Source organism: Cebus imitator, unplaced genomic scaffold, assembly GCF_001604975.1.
Source record: "Cebus imitator isolate Cc_AM_T3 unplaced genomic scaffold, Cebus_imitator-1.0 Scaffold508, whole genome shotgun sequence".
NCBI classification, from domain to species: domain Eukaryota; kingdom Metazoa; phylum Chordata; class Mammalia; order Primates; family Cebidae; genus Cebus; species Cebus imitator.
In genome coordinates, this window is record NW_016107823.1 from 540,700 (window position 1) to 562,629 (window position 21,930).

The 21,930-nt window shown below is 36.9% G+C and overlaps 1 protein-coding gene across 4 annotated transcripts in view; it reads left to right on the forward strand.

Moving 5' to 3' along the window:
• CPED1 (cadherin like and PC-esterase domain containing 1) overlaps nt 1–21,930 on the forward strand; it is a 307,276-nt gene that overhangs the window by 258,569 nt on the left and 26,777 nt on the right. For all 4 annotated transcript variants that reach the window (XM_037733240.1, XM_017513874.2, XM_017513876.2 and 1 more), the window contains 3 exons: nt 19,079–19,299; nt 19,562–19,663; nt 20,068–20,155. In XM_037733240.1, coding sequence (XP_037589168.1) covers nt 19,079–19,299; nt 19,562–19,663; nt 20,068–20,155 — 411 coding nt within the window. The remainder of the gene's footprint in view (nt 1–19,078; nt 19,300–19,561; nt 19,664–20,067; nt 20,156–21,930) is intronic.

Sequence of the window (21,930 nt, forward strand, 5' to 3'; positions counted from 1 at the left end):
GAAACTCAATCCAAGAAATCCAGGAAAATGATCCAAGGGTTCAAGATAAAATAGCCATTTTAAGAAAGATTCAAATTGAACTTCTACGCTTGAAAAATTTCACTGTAAGGATTTCATAATACAATTGAAGTATTAACAGCAAAATAGACCAGCCTGAGGAAATAACTCAAAGACTGGTTCTTTGAATCAACTCAGTCAAACAAAAATAAAGAAAAAAGAATTTTCAAAAAATTAAACAAAAACTCTAAGAAATATGAGATTATATAAAAAGAACAAATCTGAAACTCATTGGCATTCCTGAGAGAAAAGAGAGAATAAACAACTTGTAAAATACATGATAATATAGTTCATGAAAGTTTTCCTAATCTCATGAAAGAGGTTGACATGCACATTCAAAATATATAGAGAACTCCAGCTAGATACTATATGAGATGACCATCCCCAAAGAATATACACAGATTCACCAAGGTCATTACAAAAGAAAAAATCTTAAAGGCAGCTAGAGAGAAGGGTCATGTCCCATACAGAAGGAACCCCATTAGGCTAGCAGCAGACCTTTCAGCAGAAACCCTATAAGCCAGAAGAAATTAGGGGCCTATTTTCAGCATCCTTCATGAAAAGAAATTCCAACCAAGAATTTTCTATCCCGCCAAAATAAACTTTATAAGTGGAAGAGAAATAAAATCCTTCTTAGATAAGCAAACACAGAGGGAATTTGTTTCAAATAGACCACCAGCATTACAAGAGGTCATTAAGGGAGAACTAAAAATGGATCAAAAGAACAGCACCTGCTACTACAAAAACACACTTAAGAATATAGCTTACTGGCACTATAAAGCAACTACACAATCTAGTCTACATAACGACCAGCTAATAACATGATGATAGGATCAAAATCTCACGTATCAATACTGACCCTAAATGTAAATGGGCTAAATGACATATTTAAAATGCACAGAGTAGCAATCTGGGTAAAAAGATAACACCCAACTATTGTTGTCTTCAAGAGACCCCTCTTGGTGTAAGAACACCCACAGGCACAAAGTAAAGGGATGAAGAACGGTATACCAAACAAACAAAAAAGAGCAAGAGTTGCTATTTTGTAATAGATAAAATAGATTTTGAACCAATAAAAATTAGGAAGGATAAATAAAGGCATTATATAATAATAAAAGGTAAATCCAACAAGAAGATTTAACTATCCTAAATCTTTACACACCAAATAGTGGAACACCCAGATTTATAAAACAGGTTTTTGTTGGTCTATGAACAGATTTAGACACAATAATAATGGGAGACTTTAATACACCACTGACAGCATTAGACACATCTTTAAGGGAGCAAATTAGCAAAGAAACTCTGGACTTAAAATCAACATTTGACCAATTGGACCTAATAAACATCTACAGAATACTCCACTCGACAACCACAGAATATATATTCTTCTCATCTACTCATGGAACATATTCTAAGATTGACCACATGTTTTAACATAAAGCAAATCTCAATAGATTAAAAAAATTGAAATCATACCAAGCACATTATCACACCACAGTACAATTAAAACAGAAATCAATATCAAGAACATCTCTCAAACCTACCCAAATTTATGGATATTAAACAACTTTCTCCTGAATAACTTTTGGGAGAACAATGAAATTAAGGCATAAAATTTAAAATTTGTTTGAAATTAATAAAAATAGGAACTCAATTATCAAAATGTCTGGAATGCAACTAAGGCTGTGTTAAGAAGAATGTTTATAACACTAACCATCAAAAAGTAAGAAAGATCTCAAATTAACAATTTAACTTTGCACCTAAAGGAATTAGGAAAAAAAAACAAACTAATCCAAAATCTAGCAGGAGAAAATAAATAACTAATGTTAGAGAAGAACAGAACAAAACAGAGATGTAAAAATCCATAAAAAGATCAATGAAAGCAAAAGTGGGTTTTTCAAAAAGATAGTAAGATTGATAGACTGCTAACTAGATTAACAACAAAAGGAGAGAGAGCAAAATAAGTATAATCATCAATGACAAAGATGATATTACAACTGATCCCCTGGAAACACAAAAGATCCTCAGAAAATACTATGAACAACTCTATGTGCACAAATTAGAAAATCTAGAGGAAATGGATAAATTCCTAAAAACGCACAAACTCCCAAAACTGAAAATGAAGAGATCAAAACTTCGAATAGACCAATATTGAGCTCTGAAATTGAATCACTAATTAAAAACCTACCAACCAAAACAAGACCTGAACCAAATGGATTAACAGCCAAATTCTACCAGATGTACGAAAAGGAATTTGTAGCAATACTACTGAAACTATCCTAAAAAGTCAAGGATAAGGGATTCTTCCCTAACTCATTCTATGAAGTTAGCATCAGCCTGATACCAAAATCTGGCAGAGTCACAGTGAAAAAAGAAAACTTCAGGCCAGTTTGCCTGATGAACATAGATGCAAAGATTCTCAACCAAATACTAGCAAACTGAATTCAGCAGGACATCAAAAAATTAATATACTACAATCAAATAGGCGTTATTCCTGGGATGCAAATCTGGTTCAATGTATGCAAATCAGTAAATGTGATTCACCACATAAACAAATGAAAGCAAAAAGCCACATAATCATCTCAATAAATACGGAGAAAGCTTTTGATAACATTCAACATTCCTTCATGATAAAAACTCTCAACAGACTAAACATCAATAGAAAGAATGTATTTCAAAATAATAAGAGCCATCAATGAGAAACCCACAGCCAACATCATACTGAATGGGCAAAAACTGGCACTATTGTCCTTGAGAACTGGAACAAAACAAATACATTTATTCTTACCACTCCTATTCAACATAGTACTGGAAGTCCTAGCCAGAGCAATCAGGCAAGAAAAAGAAATAAATGGCATCAAAATAGGAAAAAAGTTCAAATTATCTCTCTTTGTTAATGATGATTCTGTACCTAGAAAATCCTAGAGACTACCAAAAGGATCTTAGAACTAATAAACAATGTTAGTGAAGTTGTAGGATACAAAATCAATGTACAAAACCCAGTAGCATTTCTGTACACTAATATTGTTCAGGCTGAGAGTCAAATCAAGAACACAATCCTATTTACAATAGCTACAAAGAAAATTAAATACCTAGGAATACAGCTAAGCAAGGTAGTAAAAGATCTCTATGAGTATAACTTCAAAATACTACTGAAAAAAATCAGAGATGACATAAATAAATGGAAAAACTTACATGTTTATGGATCAGAATAATTAATATTGTTAAAATGGCCATGCTGCCCAAAGAAGTTACAGATTCAATGCTCTATGAAACTACCAATGTCACTTTTCATTTCTAACATTCATATGGGACCAAAAAATCCCTGAGAGTCAAAGCAATCCTAAGTAGAAAAAATAAATAAATAAAAAGCTTATGCCAGAGACATAAATCTCCAACTTTAAATTATACTATAAAGCTGCAGTAACCAAAACAGCATGGTAGTGATACAAAACCAGACACATAGACAAATGGAACAGAATAGAAAACACAGAGATAAAGCTGCACATCTACAGTCATCTGATCTTCAACAAGGCCAGCAGAAGCAAGCCATGGCAAAAGGCTCTTTATTCGATAAATAGTGCTGGGATAACTGGCTAGACATATGGAGAAGAATTAAACTGGACCCTTACTTTTCACCTTACAAAAAATATTTTGAGATGTATTAAAGATTTAAATGTAAGACCTCAAACTGTAGAAATCCTAAAAGAAAAACACAGTAAGATGCCATTTCATACAAGTCAGAAGGACTATTACTGAAAAGTCAAAACACAACAGATGTGGGAGAGGCTACAGAGCAAAAAGGATGCTTATACACTCTTGGTGGAAACGTAAATTAGTTCAGCCACTGTGGAAAGCAGTTTGGAGATTTCTCAAAGAACTTAAAAAACTATCATTTGACCCAGAATTCCCATTACTGAGTATATACTCAAAGGAAATAAATTGTTCTGCCAAAAGATACATGCACTCCTATGTTCATCACCATGCTATTCACAATAGCAAAGACATGGAATCAACCTACTTGCCCTTCAATGGTGAACTGGATAAAGAAAATGTAGTACATATATGCATACCACGGAATACTACACAGCCATAAAAAGAACAAAATTATGTCCTTTGCAGAAACATGAATGCTATGGAGGCCATAATTCTAAGCAAATTAACACAGAAACAGAAAATCAAATAGTGCATTTTCTCACTTGTAAGAGAGAGCTAAACATTAAGCACACATGGACATAAACATAAGAACAATAGATGCTACAGACTATTGGGTAGGAAGGGGAGGGGCTGTGGGTGGAAAAGTTACCTATTGGGCACTGTGCTCACCATCTGCATAACGGGATCCATATCCTAAACCTCAGCATCATGCAATATACTAATACAGCAAACTTGCACATGTATCCCCATATCTACAATAAATATGGAAGTTTGGGGGAAACAAGACAGCAGAAGAGCAATAAACTAAGCACAAGACCAAGACCAAGACCATTCAAAGCATGTGGCCCTGCAAGACTGCCCAGGTCATATGCCCATGAAGCCAGCTTGGGTGGTAAAGCATAGTTGGTTAAGCATGAAGAGATACTTTTAAATATTTCTGTATGATTTTTATTTTTGCAATGCGTGAGCATTATTTTCTTAATCTAAAAATCTATATTTGAAAAGATTGTATAAATTAGAACCAAGGCAGAGGCAGTGGAAATGCAGAGGGAGAAGCCTGAGAAAGATATTTTTTATTCAGAATCACAGGAGTTAGCCATAAACAGTCAGGTGCATACACTCATATTTCACACAACACAGAGATAATTGTGTTAACATTCACAAATGCAACTATGACTAGCATTTATTTTAAGAAAGCTTCACTTATGAATAGAAGTAGATGAGCAAAGGGTTTTCCTGGTACATCCATTTCTTACTTTTCATGAGAATAATAAAAACATACAAAACAATCCCATAATTTTTCTTTCATTACTAAGACAAGTTCTCATTCTACCCAGAATTTCCTATAATCATCACTCCATTCCAAAGACAAATAAATGTTAAAGCATAACATTTACAAAAATAGAAATACAAGTAATATATTTTGTTTTTTAAACACATTATATGCTGGCATTTTTTACCTCTCTTCCTACCATGTCATATATCCAGTGAAAGAAACATTATTTGGGAAACATTATACAGAAATTTCTCCCACATATACATAAGGACAGCAGGGTATTAATGGATTAGGAAGAGCCTCAGCCTGGCAATCAGGAAGCCTAAGCTACAGTTCTGATCCTACCAGATGAAGTGATTCTTTTATTTATTAAACCCATCAGATTAACTCTGTTGCCCCATAATAGAAATACCGCAATATCAGTTACCCTAACATGTTGCCACAGAGTAGAGTCCAACTGAGCACTTAATAAACTTAGCTTCTGAATATTTTTCACAAATTTTTTGATATTATGTTGTTCATTCACTGAGTGTTGGTTGAACCATATATCTGCTCTAGAAGCACACACATAAGGTGCTCAACTCCTTCAAGGTGCTCAATCTCTAGTGGAAGAAGACAAATGAGCAAAATGATCATTGCAATATAGGATGATCATTGCAACAGTATAGAGAATAGAGGTGGGCACTGGATCAAGAGTGCAAAGATCTGGGAAAGTTGCCAGAAGGAAACTGCCTGAGCAGAGTGATGTTTGCAGTTAGAGGCAATCTATGAATCACATTACTTTGAAAGAGGTTAGTTGAACTAGAAAAAAATGCAGATATTTATTTTTTTTACAAAAGTATCTACTATGAGAATCCTATCACTCAAGCCTCGTGCTGTCTTTGATTTCCTACGTACTGGAGGGAAAAAACAATGGAATGCAAAGAAGGCAGGAACTACATAGGTGAGAAGGCACCAGAGAAGATTCTGAGATCCTCATTTCAGTGTGCTCCAGTTCACCTACCTTGGATTATCTAAAACCTAAATACACAGTTTTTAATGATATAGTTGCCTTCCTAAAGACTTTCAATTAATATATAAAATTTGAATTTTTAACAATGAGACTCCAGGGGTTTCACTATTGCCAGGAATAAGTAGTTCAAAATATTATGCTACAACAACTTTATTTTCAATGCCAATTATATCACATTACAGCAAGCTTCTACTTTGGGAACATATTTAAGTGAATTGTCTTTCTCTGAAGAACTGAATTAAAAAGCAACAAAATTTGGCCAGGACATTGAGTATTGTTAGAAATTTAGGCTTTCAAATAGTGCTCTGCTTTCTTTGGAATCTCCAAGTAGTAATTTCTCTCAGTTGAATTTCCTTATGTTGTTATTGTGACCTTTTATATCTTTTCCCTACTGTTTTACATTGATGAATGCCAAGACTGTACTTGCACATACAAGTCCACCTGTCTATAGGGAAGGAACAAGACAAAAATCAGTGGAGATCTGAAGAGGTGTTCAAGCTTCTAGTAATTTTGACTAGAAATCTAACCACACTTAATGGCCTGTGAGCAAGATCATACAGTAATTTGTCTTCATTTCAGCAATGTGAACATGAGGTTGATCTTGGGTGGAAAGTTGGAACAAGTTTTCCCTCTGAGCATTTGTATCACCTGTTTTTATGTGTGTAGGAAGATTAGATGAATGTGGGACACTTTTTAACTCTAAATGTTTCAATTAATTTCATTTATTGATTTATTTCACTTATAGGTTTTTGTATATGTGTATAGGTTTTGTGATATCAATTATGTTAAATTAAAGGAAAATCAATTGAACAAAGCAAGCTATGTATTCAATTATACTTTCATACATTTCTTTAAATAGATACCTCTTTATAAACGCTGAATGGAACACATTAAAATTATGAGAACATAATTTTGTAATCACATTGTGAAATATATAGGAAATAGTTTAGAATTATGACAATCAAATTTACAACTGCAAAAACTTAGAAGCCTAACCTAACTGAATTAAACAAGCCCTTATTTTGTTTGTCTGTGGAAAACGGTTCAGAATTTAAACCAGTAATAAAATATCTGAGAGGAGAGTGCAATTAAGAAAGGGAAATATAAAAAGGCAATATTTACAAAAACTACTTAAACTCAGCTGTTAAAACAGGGAATGTAACTGAAATTTTTAAGTAATGTTTTCATATTAAGTAGTGTCTTAGACTTAAAGGTGTTTAAATTTTCAAAGTGTGGCTAATTTATAATGATATGTTCTGACTAATACGTGAATTCCATTATGGTTATGTAATTCATTGTTGCCTGTCAGTTTCAATAAATGGGTCATATACAAGGAAAGAGTGCAACTCACCCTTACCAGGAAATGATGACTTACACACAATGCCCTCCTTCAATATTCAATAAATACAGCAACAATCCGGAGATAATGGCAATATAGACAAATAATTCTGTTCCAAGCAGCTAGAAAAGTTATATCTAGTTGATATTATAGTTGTTTGCTTTGCTTTTTTTTTGTTTGTTTTGTTGCCAAATTTTATGTCTCAGAATGATTTGCCTGTCAGACTTATATTTGTTTTTTTTACTGCAAACATCAATTTGGCTGCTCATCTATATACAACTTAATTAAAATGCACAATTGGAAAACATTTATTGTAACCACATCACATTTCACAGAAAGATGCTGTATTGAGCTAGATTTTCATCATGATGTAAATATCATTAGCCATCTAATCAGTCTCAGCTTTATATTAAAACTGAACCACCTTTGCATCATTTAGAAATGGCTATCTATCTTAGGAGATCAGCGGTTTTCGACCTTAGGGCTCATCAGAATCACTGTAGAGCTTTCTAAATACATGGGTTATGCTTGGCTCTGGACTAGATGTAATAAATAAGACTCCTCCTCACTTCATTTTTATTTCCTTTATTTATAACAATGTGAAAGGTCTCCAGTAATCAGGCATTACCTGGATTAATGGACAATTAGCTTCTACTGCACTCCTATATAACTTCCCTTTTTGGAAGGTTCTAGTGGGTTCCTGTTAGCTAGGCTCAGTCTTGTGTTGAAATTTACATGCACTTTATTGGATCCAGAGAAATGCTACCATTTCTGTAAATATTAATGATTGAACTGTTACAGGAGGGAAGAAAGGAAAAAGGAAAATTATTTTAATCTTTTTCTTTTCTTGTGTATTGATACTACATATACCCATTTCTCTTCCTGCCTCAACAGATCAGAAGACTCTTGGAAGCTAACAACCTTCACAACCTTTGTATTGACTCAACCTAGATAGCCACCAAATCTCCTTTTATTTCCAACTTGATTCTCAAACTATGTCCCGGTTACTTTTGGTGATGCTGGAGAAAAGAGATTATGGATTAAAATATTTAAAAGTCTAAGTATTATCATTGTTAGTTCCCTCCGTGAAGGAACAAAATGAGATAAAAATCATTTTATTGTACATTTAAATTAAAAATTCCCAAAGTCTTGGTTGCATTTTTACCAATAAATGATATTTCTTGATATTATTTGTCTCAGGAAAACAACTTCTGAAAATAGAAGACCTCTCAGGCATCACACAAATTAAAATTTAGCCTTTCACATACTTCCCACTTCTGCTAATTCATAGGTGAAAAAATCTGAACAGAGGGTTTCGTTTTTCCCCAGGAAGACTTAACACGTAAGAGAATGTGGTAGAGAATAGCTAAGCATTCATCAAAGCCAGTTTCTCTTCTCCATAGCACACAACTTGACTATAATTCTCAGTGTCCCTTGACATTAGGTATATGGCCATGAGACTGAATTCTATCCAATGGAATTCGATCAGGAATGATGTGACCAGCTTCCAGTGCTGGCCCATAGAAAATCTGACAGCACCTTTTTCCCTTCCTTCAGTTGGGTGTCAATATCCAGAAAGTCCCTAGAAGCCATAATTGAAGACACAGTCCAGTCATCTTGGGACCCTAAATGACCTTGCATAATTGCACTTTAGGTTCTTGGGTACATGAGTAGAACATGCAGGATTGTTGCATAGGTACCTACATGGCAATGAGATTTGCTGCCTCCATCCCCCTATCACCTATATCTGGAATTTATCCCCATGTTATCCCTCCCCAACCTCCCTACCCACTGCTGTCTCTTCCCTATTCCTCTCCAACAGACCCCAGTGTGTGATGCTTTCCTCCTTGTGCCCATGTGTTCTCGTTGTTCTATACCTGCCTATGAGTGATAACATGCATTGTTTGATTTTCTGTTCTTGTGTCAGTTTGCTGAGAATGATGGTGTCCAGATTCATCCATGTCCTTACAAAGGACACAAATTCATCGTTTTTTTGTGGCTACATAGTATTCCTTGGTGTATATGTGCCACATTTTCTTTGTTCAGTCTATCATTGATGGGCATTTGGGTTGGTTCCAGGTATTTGCTATTGTAAATAGTGCTGCAGTGAACATAGGTGTGCATGTGTCTTTATAACAGAATGATTTGTAATCCTATGTTTGTTGGCCTCATAAATGTGTTCTTTTGAAAAGTGTCTGTTCATATCCTTCACCCACCTTTGAATGGATTTCTTTGTTTTTGCTTGTAAATCTGTTTTAGTTCTTTGTAGATTCTGGATATTAGCCCTTTGTCAGATGGGTAGATTGCCAATATTTTTCCCATTCTATTGGTTGCCAGTTCACTCTAATGATTGTTTCTTTTGCTGTACAGAAGCTCTGGAGTGTAATTAGATCCCATTTATCTATTTTGGCTTTTGTTGCCATTGTTTTTGGTGTTTTAGTCATGAAGTCCTTGCCTATGCCTATGTCCTAAATGGTTTTGACTAGGTTTTCTTCTGAGGTTTTTATGGTGTTAGGTCTTATGTTTAAGTCTTGAATCCATTTGGAGTTAATTTTAGTGTAAGGTGTCAGGAAGGAGTCCAGTTTCTGCTTTCTGCACATGGCTAGCCAGTTTTCCCAACACCATTTATTAAACAGGGACTCCTTTCTCCATTGCTTGTTTTTGTCAGATTTGTCAAAGATCAGATGGCTGTAGATGTGTGGCATTGCCTCTGAGGCCTCTGTTCTGTTCCATTGGTCTATATGTCTGTTTTGGCAACAGTACCATGCTGTTTTGATTACTGTAGCTTTGTAGTTGTGTGTGAAGTCAGGTAGTGTAATGCCTCTGGCTTTGTTCTTTTTGCTTAGAATTATTTTGGCTATGCGGGTTCTCTTTTGGTTCCATATGAAGTTTAAGGAGTTTTTCTCCAGCTCTGTGAAGAGTGTCATACGTAGCTTGATGGGGATAGCATTGAATCTACAAATTACTTTGGGCATTATGGCCATTTTTACAATATTGATTCTTCCTAACCATGAGCATGAAATGTTTTTCCATCTGTTTGTGTCCTCTCTTATTTCCTTGAGCAGAGCAGTGCTTTGTAGTTCTCCTTGAAGAGGTCCTTTAAATTCTTTGTTAGTTGTATTCCTAGGTATTTTTTTCTCTTTGTAGCAATTGTGAATGGGAGTTCATTCTTGATTTGGCTCTCTTTAAGTCTGTTATTGATGTATAGGAATTCTTGTGATTTCTGCACATTGATTTTGTATCTTGTGAATTTGCTGAAGTTGCTTATCAGTTTAAGAAGAGTTTGGGCTGAGACTATGGGGTCTTCTAAATATACAATCATGTCATCTGCAAATAGACAATTTGACTTCCTCTTTTCCTATTGAATACCCTTTATTTCTTTTTCTTGCCTGATTGCTCAGGCTAGAACTTCCACTACTATATTGAATAGGAATGGTGAGAGAGGGCATCCTTGTCTAGTGCCAGATTTCAAAGGGAATGTTTCCAGTTTTTGCCCATTCAGTATGATATTGGCTGTGGATTTGTCATAAATAGCTTTTATTATTTTGAGATACGGGTTGATAACTTGTTTACTGAGAGTTTTTAGCACAAAGGGCTGTTGAATTTTGTCGAAGGCCTTCTCTGCATCTATTGAGATGATCATGTGATTTTTGTCTTTGGTTCCATTTTTGTGATGGATTACGTTTATAGATTTGCGTATGTTAAACCAGTCTTGCATCCCTGGGATGAAGCCTATTTGATTGGGATGAATAAGCTTTTTGATGTCCTGTTGCAATCAGTTTGACAGTATTTTATTGAATATTTTTGCATCTATATTCATCATGGATATTGGCCTGAAGTTTTCTTTTTTTGTTGAGTCTCTGCCGGGTTTTGGTATCCGGATGATGTTGATCTCATAAAATGATTTGGGAAGGATTCCTTCTCTTTGTATTGTTTGGAATAGTTTCAGAAGGAGTGGTACCAGCTCCTCTTTGTATGTCTGGTAGAATCCGGCTGTGAACCCATCTGGACCTGGGCTTTTTTTGATTGGTAGGCTATTAATTGCCTCAACTTCAGCCCTTGTTATTGTCTATTCAGTGTTTCAACTTCTTCCTGGTTTAGGCTTGGGAGGGTGTAAGTGTCCAGGAATTTATCCATTTCTTGCAGGTTTAGTGGTTTATGTGCAAGAGTTGTTTGTAGTAATCTCTGATTGTAGTTTGTATTTCTGTGGAATCTGTGGTGCTATCCCCTTTATCATTTTTTATTGCATCCATTTGATTCTCCTCTTTTCTTTTTTATTGATCTGGCTAGTGGTCTGTCTATTTTGTTGATCTTTTCAAAAAACCAGTTCCTGGATTTATTGATTTTTCAAAGGATTCTTTGTGTGTCTATCTCCTTCAGTTCTGCTCTGATCTTTGTTATTTCTTGTCTTCTGCTAGCTTTTGAGTTTTTTGAACTTGCTCCTCTAGCTCTTTCAATTTTGATAATAGGGTGTCGATTTTAGATCTTTCCTTGCTTCTCATGTGGGCATTTATTGGTGTAAATTTTCCTCTAGACACTGCTTTTAATGTGTCCCAGGGATTCTGGTACATTGTGTGTTCATTGTCATTGGTTTCCAAGAACATCTTTATTTCTGTCTTCATTTCATTGTTTATCCAGTCAACATTCAAGAACCAGTTGTTCAGTTTGCATGAAGTTGTGTCGTTCTGAGTCAGTTTCTTAATCCTGAGTTCTAACTTGATTGCACTGTGGTCTGAGAGACTGTTATGATTTTTGTTCCTTTGCATTTGCTGAGGAGTGATTTACTTCCAATTACATGGTCAATTTTAGACTAGGTGCGATGTGCTGCTGAGATGAATGTATATTCTGTGGATTTGGGTTGGAGAGTTCTGTAAATGTCTGTTAGGTTTGCTTGGTCCAGATCTGGGTTCAAGTCCTGGATATCCTTGTTAATTTTCTGTCTTGTTGATCTGTCTATTACTGACAGTGGAGTGTTAAAGTCTCCCCCTATTATTGTGTGGGAGTCTAAGTCTCTTTGTAGGGTGTTAAGAACTTGCTTTATGTATCTGGGTGCTCCTGGTTTGGGTGTGTATACATTTAGGATCCTTAGCTCTTCTTGCAGCCTTGATCCTTTTACCATTATGTAATGCTCTTCTTTGTCTCTTTTGATCTTTGTTGGTTTAAAGTCCATTTTATCAGAGACTAGGATTGCAGCTCCTGCTTTTTTTTTTTCTCCATTTGCTTGATAAATCTTCCTCCATCCCTTTATTTTGAGCCTATGTGTGTCCTTGCATGTGAGATGGGTTTCCTGGATACAGCACACCGATGGGTTTTGACTTTTTATCCAATTTGGCAGTCTGTGTCTTTTGATTGGGGCATTTAGCCCATTTACATTTAAGGTTAATATTGTTATGTGTGAATTTGATCCTGCCATTTTGATGGTAGCTGGTTGTTTTGCCCATTAGTTGACACAGCTTCTTCATTGTCTGAAGATGGCTCTTTGCCATTTGGTAAATTTTTGGAGTGCCTGGTACTGATTGTTCTTTTCTATGTTTAGTGCTTCTTTCAGGAGGTCTTGTATGGCAGGCCTGGTGGTGACAAAATTTCTCAGCAATTGCTGGTTTGTAGAGGATTTTATTTCTCCTTCACTTATGAAGCTTAGTTTGGTTGGATATGAAATGCTAGGTTGAAAGTTCTTTTCTTTATGGATGTTGAATATTGGCCCCCACTCTCTTCCGGCTTATAGGGTTTCTGCCAAGAGGTCTGCTGTGAGTCTAATGGGCTTCCCTTTGTAGGTAACCCGACCTTTCTCTCTGGCTGCTCTTAGCATTTTTTCCTTCATTTCAACCCTGAATCTGATGATTATGTGCCTTGGGGTTGCTCTTCTTGAGGAATATCTTCGTGGTGTTCTCTGTATTTCCTGGACTTGAATATTGGCCTGCCTTGCTAGGTTGGGGAAGTTTTCCTGGATAATATCCTGAAGAGTGTTTTCCAGCTTGGATTTATTCTCTCCATCACATTCAGGTACACCTATCAAACATAGATTAAGTCTTTTCACATAATCCCATATTTCTTGGAGGCTTTGTTCATTTCTTTTCACTCTTTTTTCTCTAATCTTGCCTTCTCATTTTATTTCACTGAGTTGATCTCCAACTCTGATATCGTTTCTTCTGCTTGGTCAATTTGGCTATTGAAACTTGTTTATGCTTCGCAAAGTTCCCATGTTGTGTTTTCAGCTCCATCAGGTCATTTATATTCTTCCCTAAGCTGTTTATTCTCATTAGCATTTTGTCAAATGTTTTTTCAAAGTTCTTAGTTTCTTTGCATTGGGTTAGAACATGTTCTTTTAGCTCAGAAAAGTTTATTACCCACCTTCCAAAGCCTGTTTCTGTCCATTCATCAGACTCATTCTTGATCCAGCTTTGTTCCCTTGCTGGTGAAGAGTTGTGATCCCTTGGAGGAGGAGAGGTGTTCTGATCTGGGTGTTTTCATCATTTTTGCACTGGTTTCTTCCCATCTTTGTGGACTTATCTACCTGTAGTGTTTGTAGTTAGTGACTTTTGGATGGGGTCTCTGAGTGGACGTCCTTTTTTGTTGATGATGAAGTTATTTCTGTTTTTTAGTTTTCCTTCTCACAGTCAGGTCCCTCTGCTATAGGACTGCTGGAGGTCCACTTCAGGCCCTGCTTGCCTGGGGATCACCTGCAGCAGCTGCAGAACAGTAAGGGTTGCTGCCAGTTTCTTCTTCTGTTATCTTCGTCCCAGAAGGATACCTGCCAGATGTCACCCTGAGCTCTCCTTTATGAGGTGATTGTTTGGATATATGGGGATCAGGGAGCTGCTTGAGGAGACAATCTGACCCTTATAGGAGCTCAAGTGCTGAGCTGTGAGCTCTATTGTTTCATTCACAGGTGCTGGGCAGGTACATTTAAATCTGCTGCAGCAGAACTCATAACCACATCTTTTCCCAGATGCTCTGTCCTAGGAATGTGGGGCTTTATTTATAAATTCCTGATGTGCCGTTGCCTTTTTTCAGAGATGCCCTGCCCAGCTAGGAGGTAGCCTAGTCACAGTCTGCCTGGAGAGGTGTTGCTGAGCTGCTGTGGGCTCTGCCCAGCTGCTGTGTGAACTTCCTTGTGATTTTGTTAATAGAGATATAGTTAGAACTGCCTCAGTAATGGCGGTCTGCCTCAGTAATGGCGGTCTGCCTCAGTAATGGCAGGCTGCCTCAGTGATGGCAGGTTGCCTCAGTAATGGTAGACTGGCTCAGTAATGGAGGACTGCCTCGGTAATGGCAGACTGCCTCGGTTATGGCAGACTGCCTAGGTAATGACTGACTGCCTCAACAATGGTGGATTGCCTTGGTAATGGTGGATGCCCTTCCCCCCACAGAGCTGGACTCTCCCAGGTCCAGCTGCGCTTGCTGTGAAACTCTTAATCTAGAGCATTTCAGATTGCTGGACTTTGTGGGAGTAGGACCCGCCGTGGGACCTGCCGAGCCAGATCACCTGGCTCCCTGTTTCAGTCCTTTTTTCAGTTCGATGGGCGGCTCTGTCTCCCAGGCATTCCAGGTGCCAGGTGAAATGGCTGCCCAGATTTGGTGAGTTTTTGTACCGAGACCCACTGCACCAGCCATGCTGGAAACTCATTGCACTTTTCAGCCTGGGAATCTCCTGGTCTGTGGGCAGTAATAACTTGCCTGGAAATGCGGTGATCACTCACCCTCTGCATTGTTCTCACTGGGAACTGCACTCCAAAGCTGTTCCTATTCAGCCATCTTGGATCTGCCAACTGGGAGACACCTGAGGCATTCTTTTATAGTGATGTAAAACAGATGAATATAACAATTTTAAAAACAAGCTTCAAGCTTGTATAGAGCCTAGGAATATGACATCCTTTTAGGTCCTATGGTTCATAATGCTATGAAAAAGAATGGGAAAAATACCATTCTTTTTCATAGCACCTCCTGTATACTTTGTGGTGGCTCACACTGCATGCAGACTCATGGGAGTAGAACAATGCAAAAATTTTCTAAACATATCTTTGTATTTAAAACCAAATCACATTTTCTTTCTCTTTGCTTATCCAAAAGAGAAAAAAATACTTATGGATTCTAGTATAAGCCAATAATTTTCACAGGAGAGAGAAAGAATTATATCTAAATTGTATGACTAGTCACAAATATTTGTTATATAATCTAGGCCTTTTAAAACAGAAGCTTTTCCTTAAAACAAATAATCTGCAAATTTCCTTTATAAAAATCTGCCAAACTGATTGGCCTAAAAGATATAAAGATGGAGTAGGAATCATGTAACTGAAACAAATCACTTTTTAATTCCTGACAGTGTTTTCAGATTGTGTGATATGTGCATTAAAAAGCTGACATTTTGAAGTTAGTTATATATTTCTAACTATAATATATATATTATATATTTCTAACATCTTTTAGTTAGAAATATCAATCTTTTACAAAAATTGCTTTTCCAACAGAACAATCTGTCTTAAAATTACAACTGCATTTTCACTCTAGTTATACTTTATCATATCTATCTTTCATGAATAGAAAGGCACTAGAATAATATAACCCTCTAGAAATCCCAGAGCTGTGTCTGCTAGATTCAAATGTATTGTTGAGATATTTGCTATTTAGAAGAGCTTGTTGTGCAGATGACAGTGGTGATGCCTCCTTCTCCCATTCAGGTAGTGCTTGCTGGTCAGCAATGGGGCCACCTGGGACCCATTCTGAGAGCACTGGTTTGCTCAGGATGACCATCTCTCTTCCAGTTCTCCATCCAGAACTCCAGCTTTTCCAACCACCCTTCAAGTCCTGATGGAGATCAGAAGGAGGTTTAGTAGGGCAGGAAAGAAATTACTGTGACTTAGACATTTCCTATTTTTGCTGTCATTTTCTCTAGAGGAGCAAATGAATTTTAAGTGCCTAGCAAGTCAGCTTACATTCATTTTGTGCTTACTGTGTGCCAAGAATATGGAAAGTATTTAAAATCACATTTAAATATAGAGCTCTGTTTCTCCCCACTGTACACATAATGACATGAACCCTTGGAGAGGTAGCATGATTTGTCTAAAATCACCTAGTTAATAAATAATAATACCTAAGAATTCTGAAACAGGACTGTTGTGCCACTGACATGCTTTAGTGGGCTGCCTTTACACACATAAACACCCAGAAAATACTGGAAATCTAGGAATTTTGTTGTTGTTTTTCTCAGTAACATAGAGCTACTTTGATTTTTCACAACCTTTGTATCGCTCTGCATAGCTCACAATACAGATATCTAGGGAGGTTCCTGGCTGCCAGGGGATACCCTAGGAGGGACTGCAACCTGATACTGAAATGAAAGAACCTACACAAAACACCCATACTGGCAATTTAGTTTAAAAGCTAGATCTCAAAAGCCCTTTACTATCATTATGGACTGAATTGTATCCCCTTCACCAAATTCGTACATTGACGTTCTAATCCCCAGTACCTCATAATATGCCTGTTTTAGAGATAGGGCCTTTGAAGAGCTGATTAAGGTAAAATGAGGTCCTATGTGTGGGGTCTACTTAGTCCAATCTGACTGGGATCTTTAAAGAAGAGATTAGAACATAGACACATACAGAGGAAAGACACAAAGAAAAGCAGCCACCTATAAGCCAGAGAGGACCTAGGAAGGAACCAACCCTACCAGCTACTTGACCTTGGACTTCTAGCCTCCAGAAATATGAGAAAACTAATTTCTGTTGTTGAAGCCACACAATCTGTGGTACTTCCTTATGGCAGCTATAGCAAACCAATACTAATGGAGTTGCATAACTGCTGATATCTAAAATTAAGAGCTTTCCTAATCATACAACGTTCCTCTTTAAAACTCAGAAATGTAGGCAAGAAAATCAAACATAAATTGTTAAAGGTTGAATCTAGTAAGAAGAAATTCAAGTTGTTTCACCAACTATTTTATCACACTGGAATGTTATTGCTCCAAATGCAACCTGGCTGAGAGGATCTATGACTGAGTCTTTGAAATCCCGTTATTTGGGGTAGCCTAATGATGATTATGAAAACACTACTTGAGCTGAAGGCAAATTGGAGAAGCTTTCTAAATTTCTTCACACAGCTACTTGGATATACTTACTGTGGAAAGAGTTTAAACCTTTGCAGATTCTCACTAAATTCTGTGGAAGGACAAATACAATAGTACCTGAGAAGTGATGGTAATGCCTGCTGTTAAAATCAGAAGAAAACATGAACATGACGAATGGAAAGAGAAATCTCAAAAGAAAGAAAAAAAAATGAAGAATGAATTAAATCTTATCCAAAGACATTAGAAGGGATTGTCTATGACAAAAATCCCTTTGACTTTCAAGTCACTACATATTTCTAAATTGCATGCATGGTACTATGGGGGAAATTAGAGTTAGAAATTGACCTTGACCTCAAATATTTCTTGATAGGCTATGAGAAAAAAAAAAAAAGATGCAGACACAAAGAAACCATAATTTCATGAGGCTTTTGTAAAATCTGTAATGGCAGCCAGAATGTGATAAAATCAAAGAGAACAGAAAAAGTAATTGTGGCTAGGGGCACTGGATGAGACCTATTGGTAGAAGCAGCATTCACGTCGGGTCTGGAGGGTGACAAGTGGGGTTGCAGAGGGAACTTTCAAGGCAGACAGACAAACATAAGGAAAGGCAGATGTTGAAGGCAAATCATGTCTAGCAGAAAAGTAGGAGTCTAACATACTTATGTGAAAGGAAGCATTAAGAGAATGGGTCAATTGACCCTGCACTTGCACATCTATATTCAAACCTGGATTTGAATCCTGTGTTCTCCATTTAGTAGATTTATGCCCTCCATCTTCCTGAGCCTCAAATTCCTCATCTGTGAAAAGGAGATACTGATTCAAACCTCACAACTGTGAAATTAAAAGTGAGTCCTTTGTGTAAAATCTCAACCTAGCAAAGCCTGATATGTAATAAAAACTCAGTATACGTGAGATGAACCTATAGGATTCTGTAAGAAACAAGGAACCAATAAAGTTTTTGAACACACAAATGAGATGACCAGAAGTAGGCATTTGGAAATGCATCGCAGCAATATTGTGTGTAGAATGAATTAAAAGACAGCCATTGTACAGCAAAGAAGACCCAGTAGGAGAGGATTGCACTCGTGCAGGTTTGAGGCAGTGAAAGCCTGAACAGGACTGTGCTGCTGGGAATGGGTAGGAGGTGATGTGGGGAAGAGGCTTCATTGGAGAGGAAACGGCACTGGGATAGGCACCCTGGGACATGCACTGCTGTTCAGAAAATTACATTCTGGTTCTGTGGCTTTTTTGACTTCTATTGAGCTACCTCTGTGAATTCTTAGTTTGCACATCTATAAAATAAAGAGACTGGAAAATCCCCAAGCATTCCTAGAGTACTAAAATACTTCATGGCTATTTAAATCAATAGAACTTGTTAAGCTTATTAAATGAGAAAGTAAAGACCATAAGGGAAACAGAGAAATTGAAGATAACCCGAAACAACAAGTGGTAAATAGAGTTAGTGTGTCAGTAGATGATGGCATTACTAAGAATATGGAAGAGAGGAAAAGAAACAAGTTTGGGAGAGAATATGACGAATGTTATTTTTAACAGTCTGAAGCGCTGTCCTTCAAACAATTAGATAATGTGAATATTCAAAATTTCATTAAAGTATCTTCTGTACCATGTAAACATAAGCTTTTAAACAAATACTTTCTCTTTCACTTGTAGATTCTTTTCATTGGAGATTCAACCAACAGAGGGATCATGTACTATCTTATTGAAAGGCTGAATGAAACGTTGCAGGAATGGCAGAAAGTACATGGCACTAAATTGTATCACAACGTCAATGGTGGGAAGACTTTGATCAGTTATTCCTACTATCCTCAGTTCTGGATAAGCCCTTCATTGAGACCAACATTTGAAAATGCTCTTGAACACCTCTTGAAAAGGTACAATGAAACTATAATTAGTGACACAAAAATCACAAAGTGCTGATGTTCTACTAAGCAGTCCACTGCTTAACTGCTCACTGTACGTTAAATGTACTCAAAAGCTTAGATACCAAGTAAGGGGGCGGAAAACAAGTTGGAAATGACAAGGAGTCTTGCTATCAAGATGCCAGATACAGTTCAGTGAAATGTGAGGCAGTGCAGTTACAATGTTTACCTCCTGTTTTAGGGTATCGTGTTTGTTTTTCTTTCTGGATTTCAGATCACATCCTCTAGAGAATACTGGCCGGACTGTGTTGGTTGTTGGTGGCGTTCAGTGGCTTAATTCCAATCACTTGCAAATTATTCACAAAGTTTTGAAGAGGTAAATGTCTGCAACAAAATTGTCATTAGTATTCTAAGTCAAAAAAGTTACTATTAATGTGACTGAGTTTTATCCAGATTTTATTTAAAGAACAACTTAAAACTTAGCATTAAACAAGTCTAGTTTAAAATACTAAAATAAAATAGCCTTTTATCCAGTTACAACATGGCTGTTCATTATCCAGATTTACATTCAGTACAGATCAAAATGTGTCTACCGACACCTAAAACTCTATCTTTTTTTTAAAAAAACCCTAATGTACATCAAATATGTAAATGAATATTTAGTCTTATATGCCAATTATCACATTCTGAAAAATTCGACTGTATTTGTTTGTATAAATAACAAACATTTAGCACTGTAATTAAAGTTACTGACTTTAGAATTATAATTATCTCATTCAGGGAAAATTTACTCAATATCCTAGTGATCATCAAAACTTTGGGAATTGGATTTCATCTGCCAGTGGATGGAGTACATTTCTTAACACAGGTAAGCACATTTCCTCTGGGCTAGGTGAATTTCATGATTCCTATAAGGATCCCTGCTGGAAAAAGATGCATAAGGCACTATAAAATATTAAGTAACCTTCATGAAAATAAAAGAAGAGAATATACTTAAGGGTTATGATTGCAAATAAATTGTAATTATTTTCATATAGCCCACAAATATGTTGTAAATAATGCATTGACTTCATAACACAGAAAACAATGTGTTGAACTATGCAAAAATAAAGAGCTGAGCGGTATATGAGAAAGATTGTGCTTTAGGTATCCCTTACCCCTCCAGTTTTGCATACACCTTTAAAGGCTGTACTAAAAGGATTTCCTTTTGTCAGGTTCATGCTGAAACTACAAACAAAACTGTCACTATCAATGAGTCTTTTGGTAAACAGTGGTCTTTTTGAAGATGATTTCAAACTGATTGCTTTATTTTAAAAATTGTCTTTGAAGTAGTATCATTGGTTTTTCCTGTAATTGGATATTCATCAGCGAAAGGAGTAGGGGTCTCTGACCAGTTCTTACAGAAGATAGTAAATTAGCCTCAGCACTGGTTAGAAGTCTCAGAAAAGAAAAGAAAGATAGGATCTGCAGGGATGAGAACCAGCTGCTCTTGCTCAAGCCAAGAGAGCTCCGGAGCAGCCAGAATTACTGGGCAATTGCAAAGTAATGACACTGGTGAGCCCTGGGAATTGGGGAGACAGGAAGCTGTTCATTTAACGTGTAAGGAGCTTGAGATTTATATTTTTGTGTCTCCGTTGAGTGCTACTACCTTTCCCCAGCACAGAACACAAGACCCCCTACTCTTTTCTCAGAAACATACCTGCCTGGATGGCAGATCTTCTGTGATGCAAAAACAGGAGAACTAGTAGAAAGTGGCCAAGGTACGGCCTCTAACTTCAGCATCTTGGGGTCAGCAGGGGTTAAGGTAATTCAAAATGAGTTGAGGCAATTAACATCTGGGATAGCTGAAAGGTTTAAGACTATTGGGGATCAGGTGAGGGGACCTTTGATAAAGTCTTCTATGGATTGAATCCCTATAATGTTATTTGAAGGCTATAGGTCAAGTTTGCAATTTCTTCTTGAGAACTCTAGTAGCTCCACTGTGCCTCTTCGATGACAGATTCTCACAGTAACTGGCGTACTTGTGGCCTCTGGTCATACTTAGGTTACAATTCAGAATCAATTCCTCTCAGCAAACATTTCTTCAGCACTTACTGTGTGCCACATATTGTTAAACATTATGACTGCCACCCGAACTTTGATAGTGCTCATCACTCTTTTTATACTGAGTCAAGACAGAAGGAGAAAGAAAGGGAGAGGCAAAAAATAGGAAAAAGGAAAAGAGGATAATTGCAAGTGAAGGCAGAAAACAAATTCAAATATTTCATCATGTGCTCATATAACCATTCAGCGCTGGCTTCTGCCTTTCTCTGTAGACTTATTCCTTGCTACCAGTGCATATGCACACAAGTGAGTGTGCACAAACACACACTCACACTCACAACACCACTGAGCTCAGTCAGGCTGAGCACGTTTCAGCTTCTCAAGCACACCATGCTCTCAGTCACCTCCAGACCTTTGAAATAAATCCCTGCTCCTTCTACTTGGAGTCAACTCCTCCACCACCCTCTCATCTGGGTGACTTTCAATTACTCTTCAAATGTTAGCTTATATGCTAGTTCCTCAGAGAAAACCTCTTGATGCACTAGACTGGGTTGGCTGCTCCTGCCATGAGCTCTTGTAGCAGTGTCTTATGTTCTTACT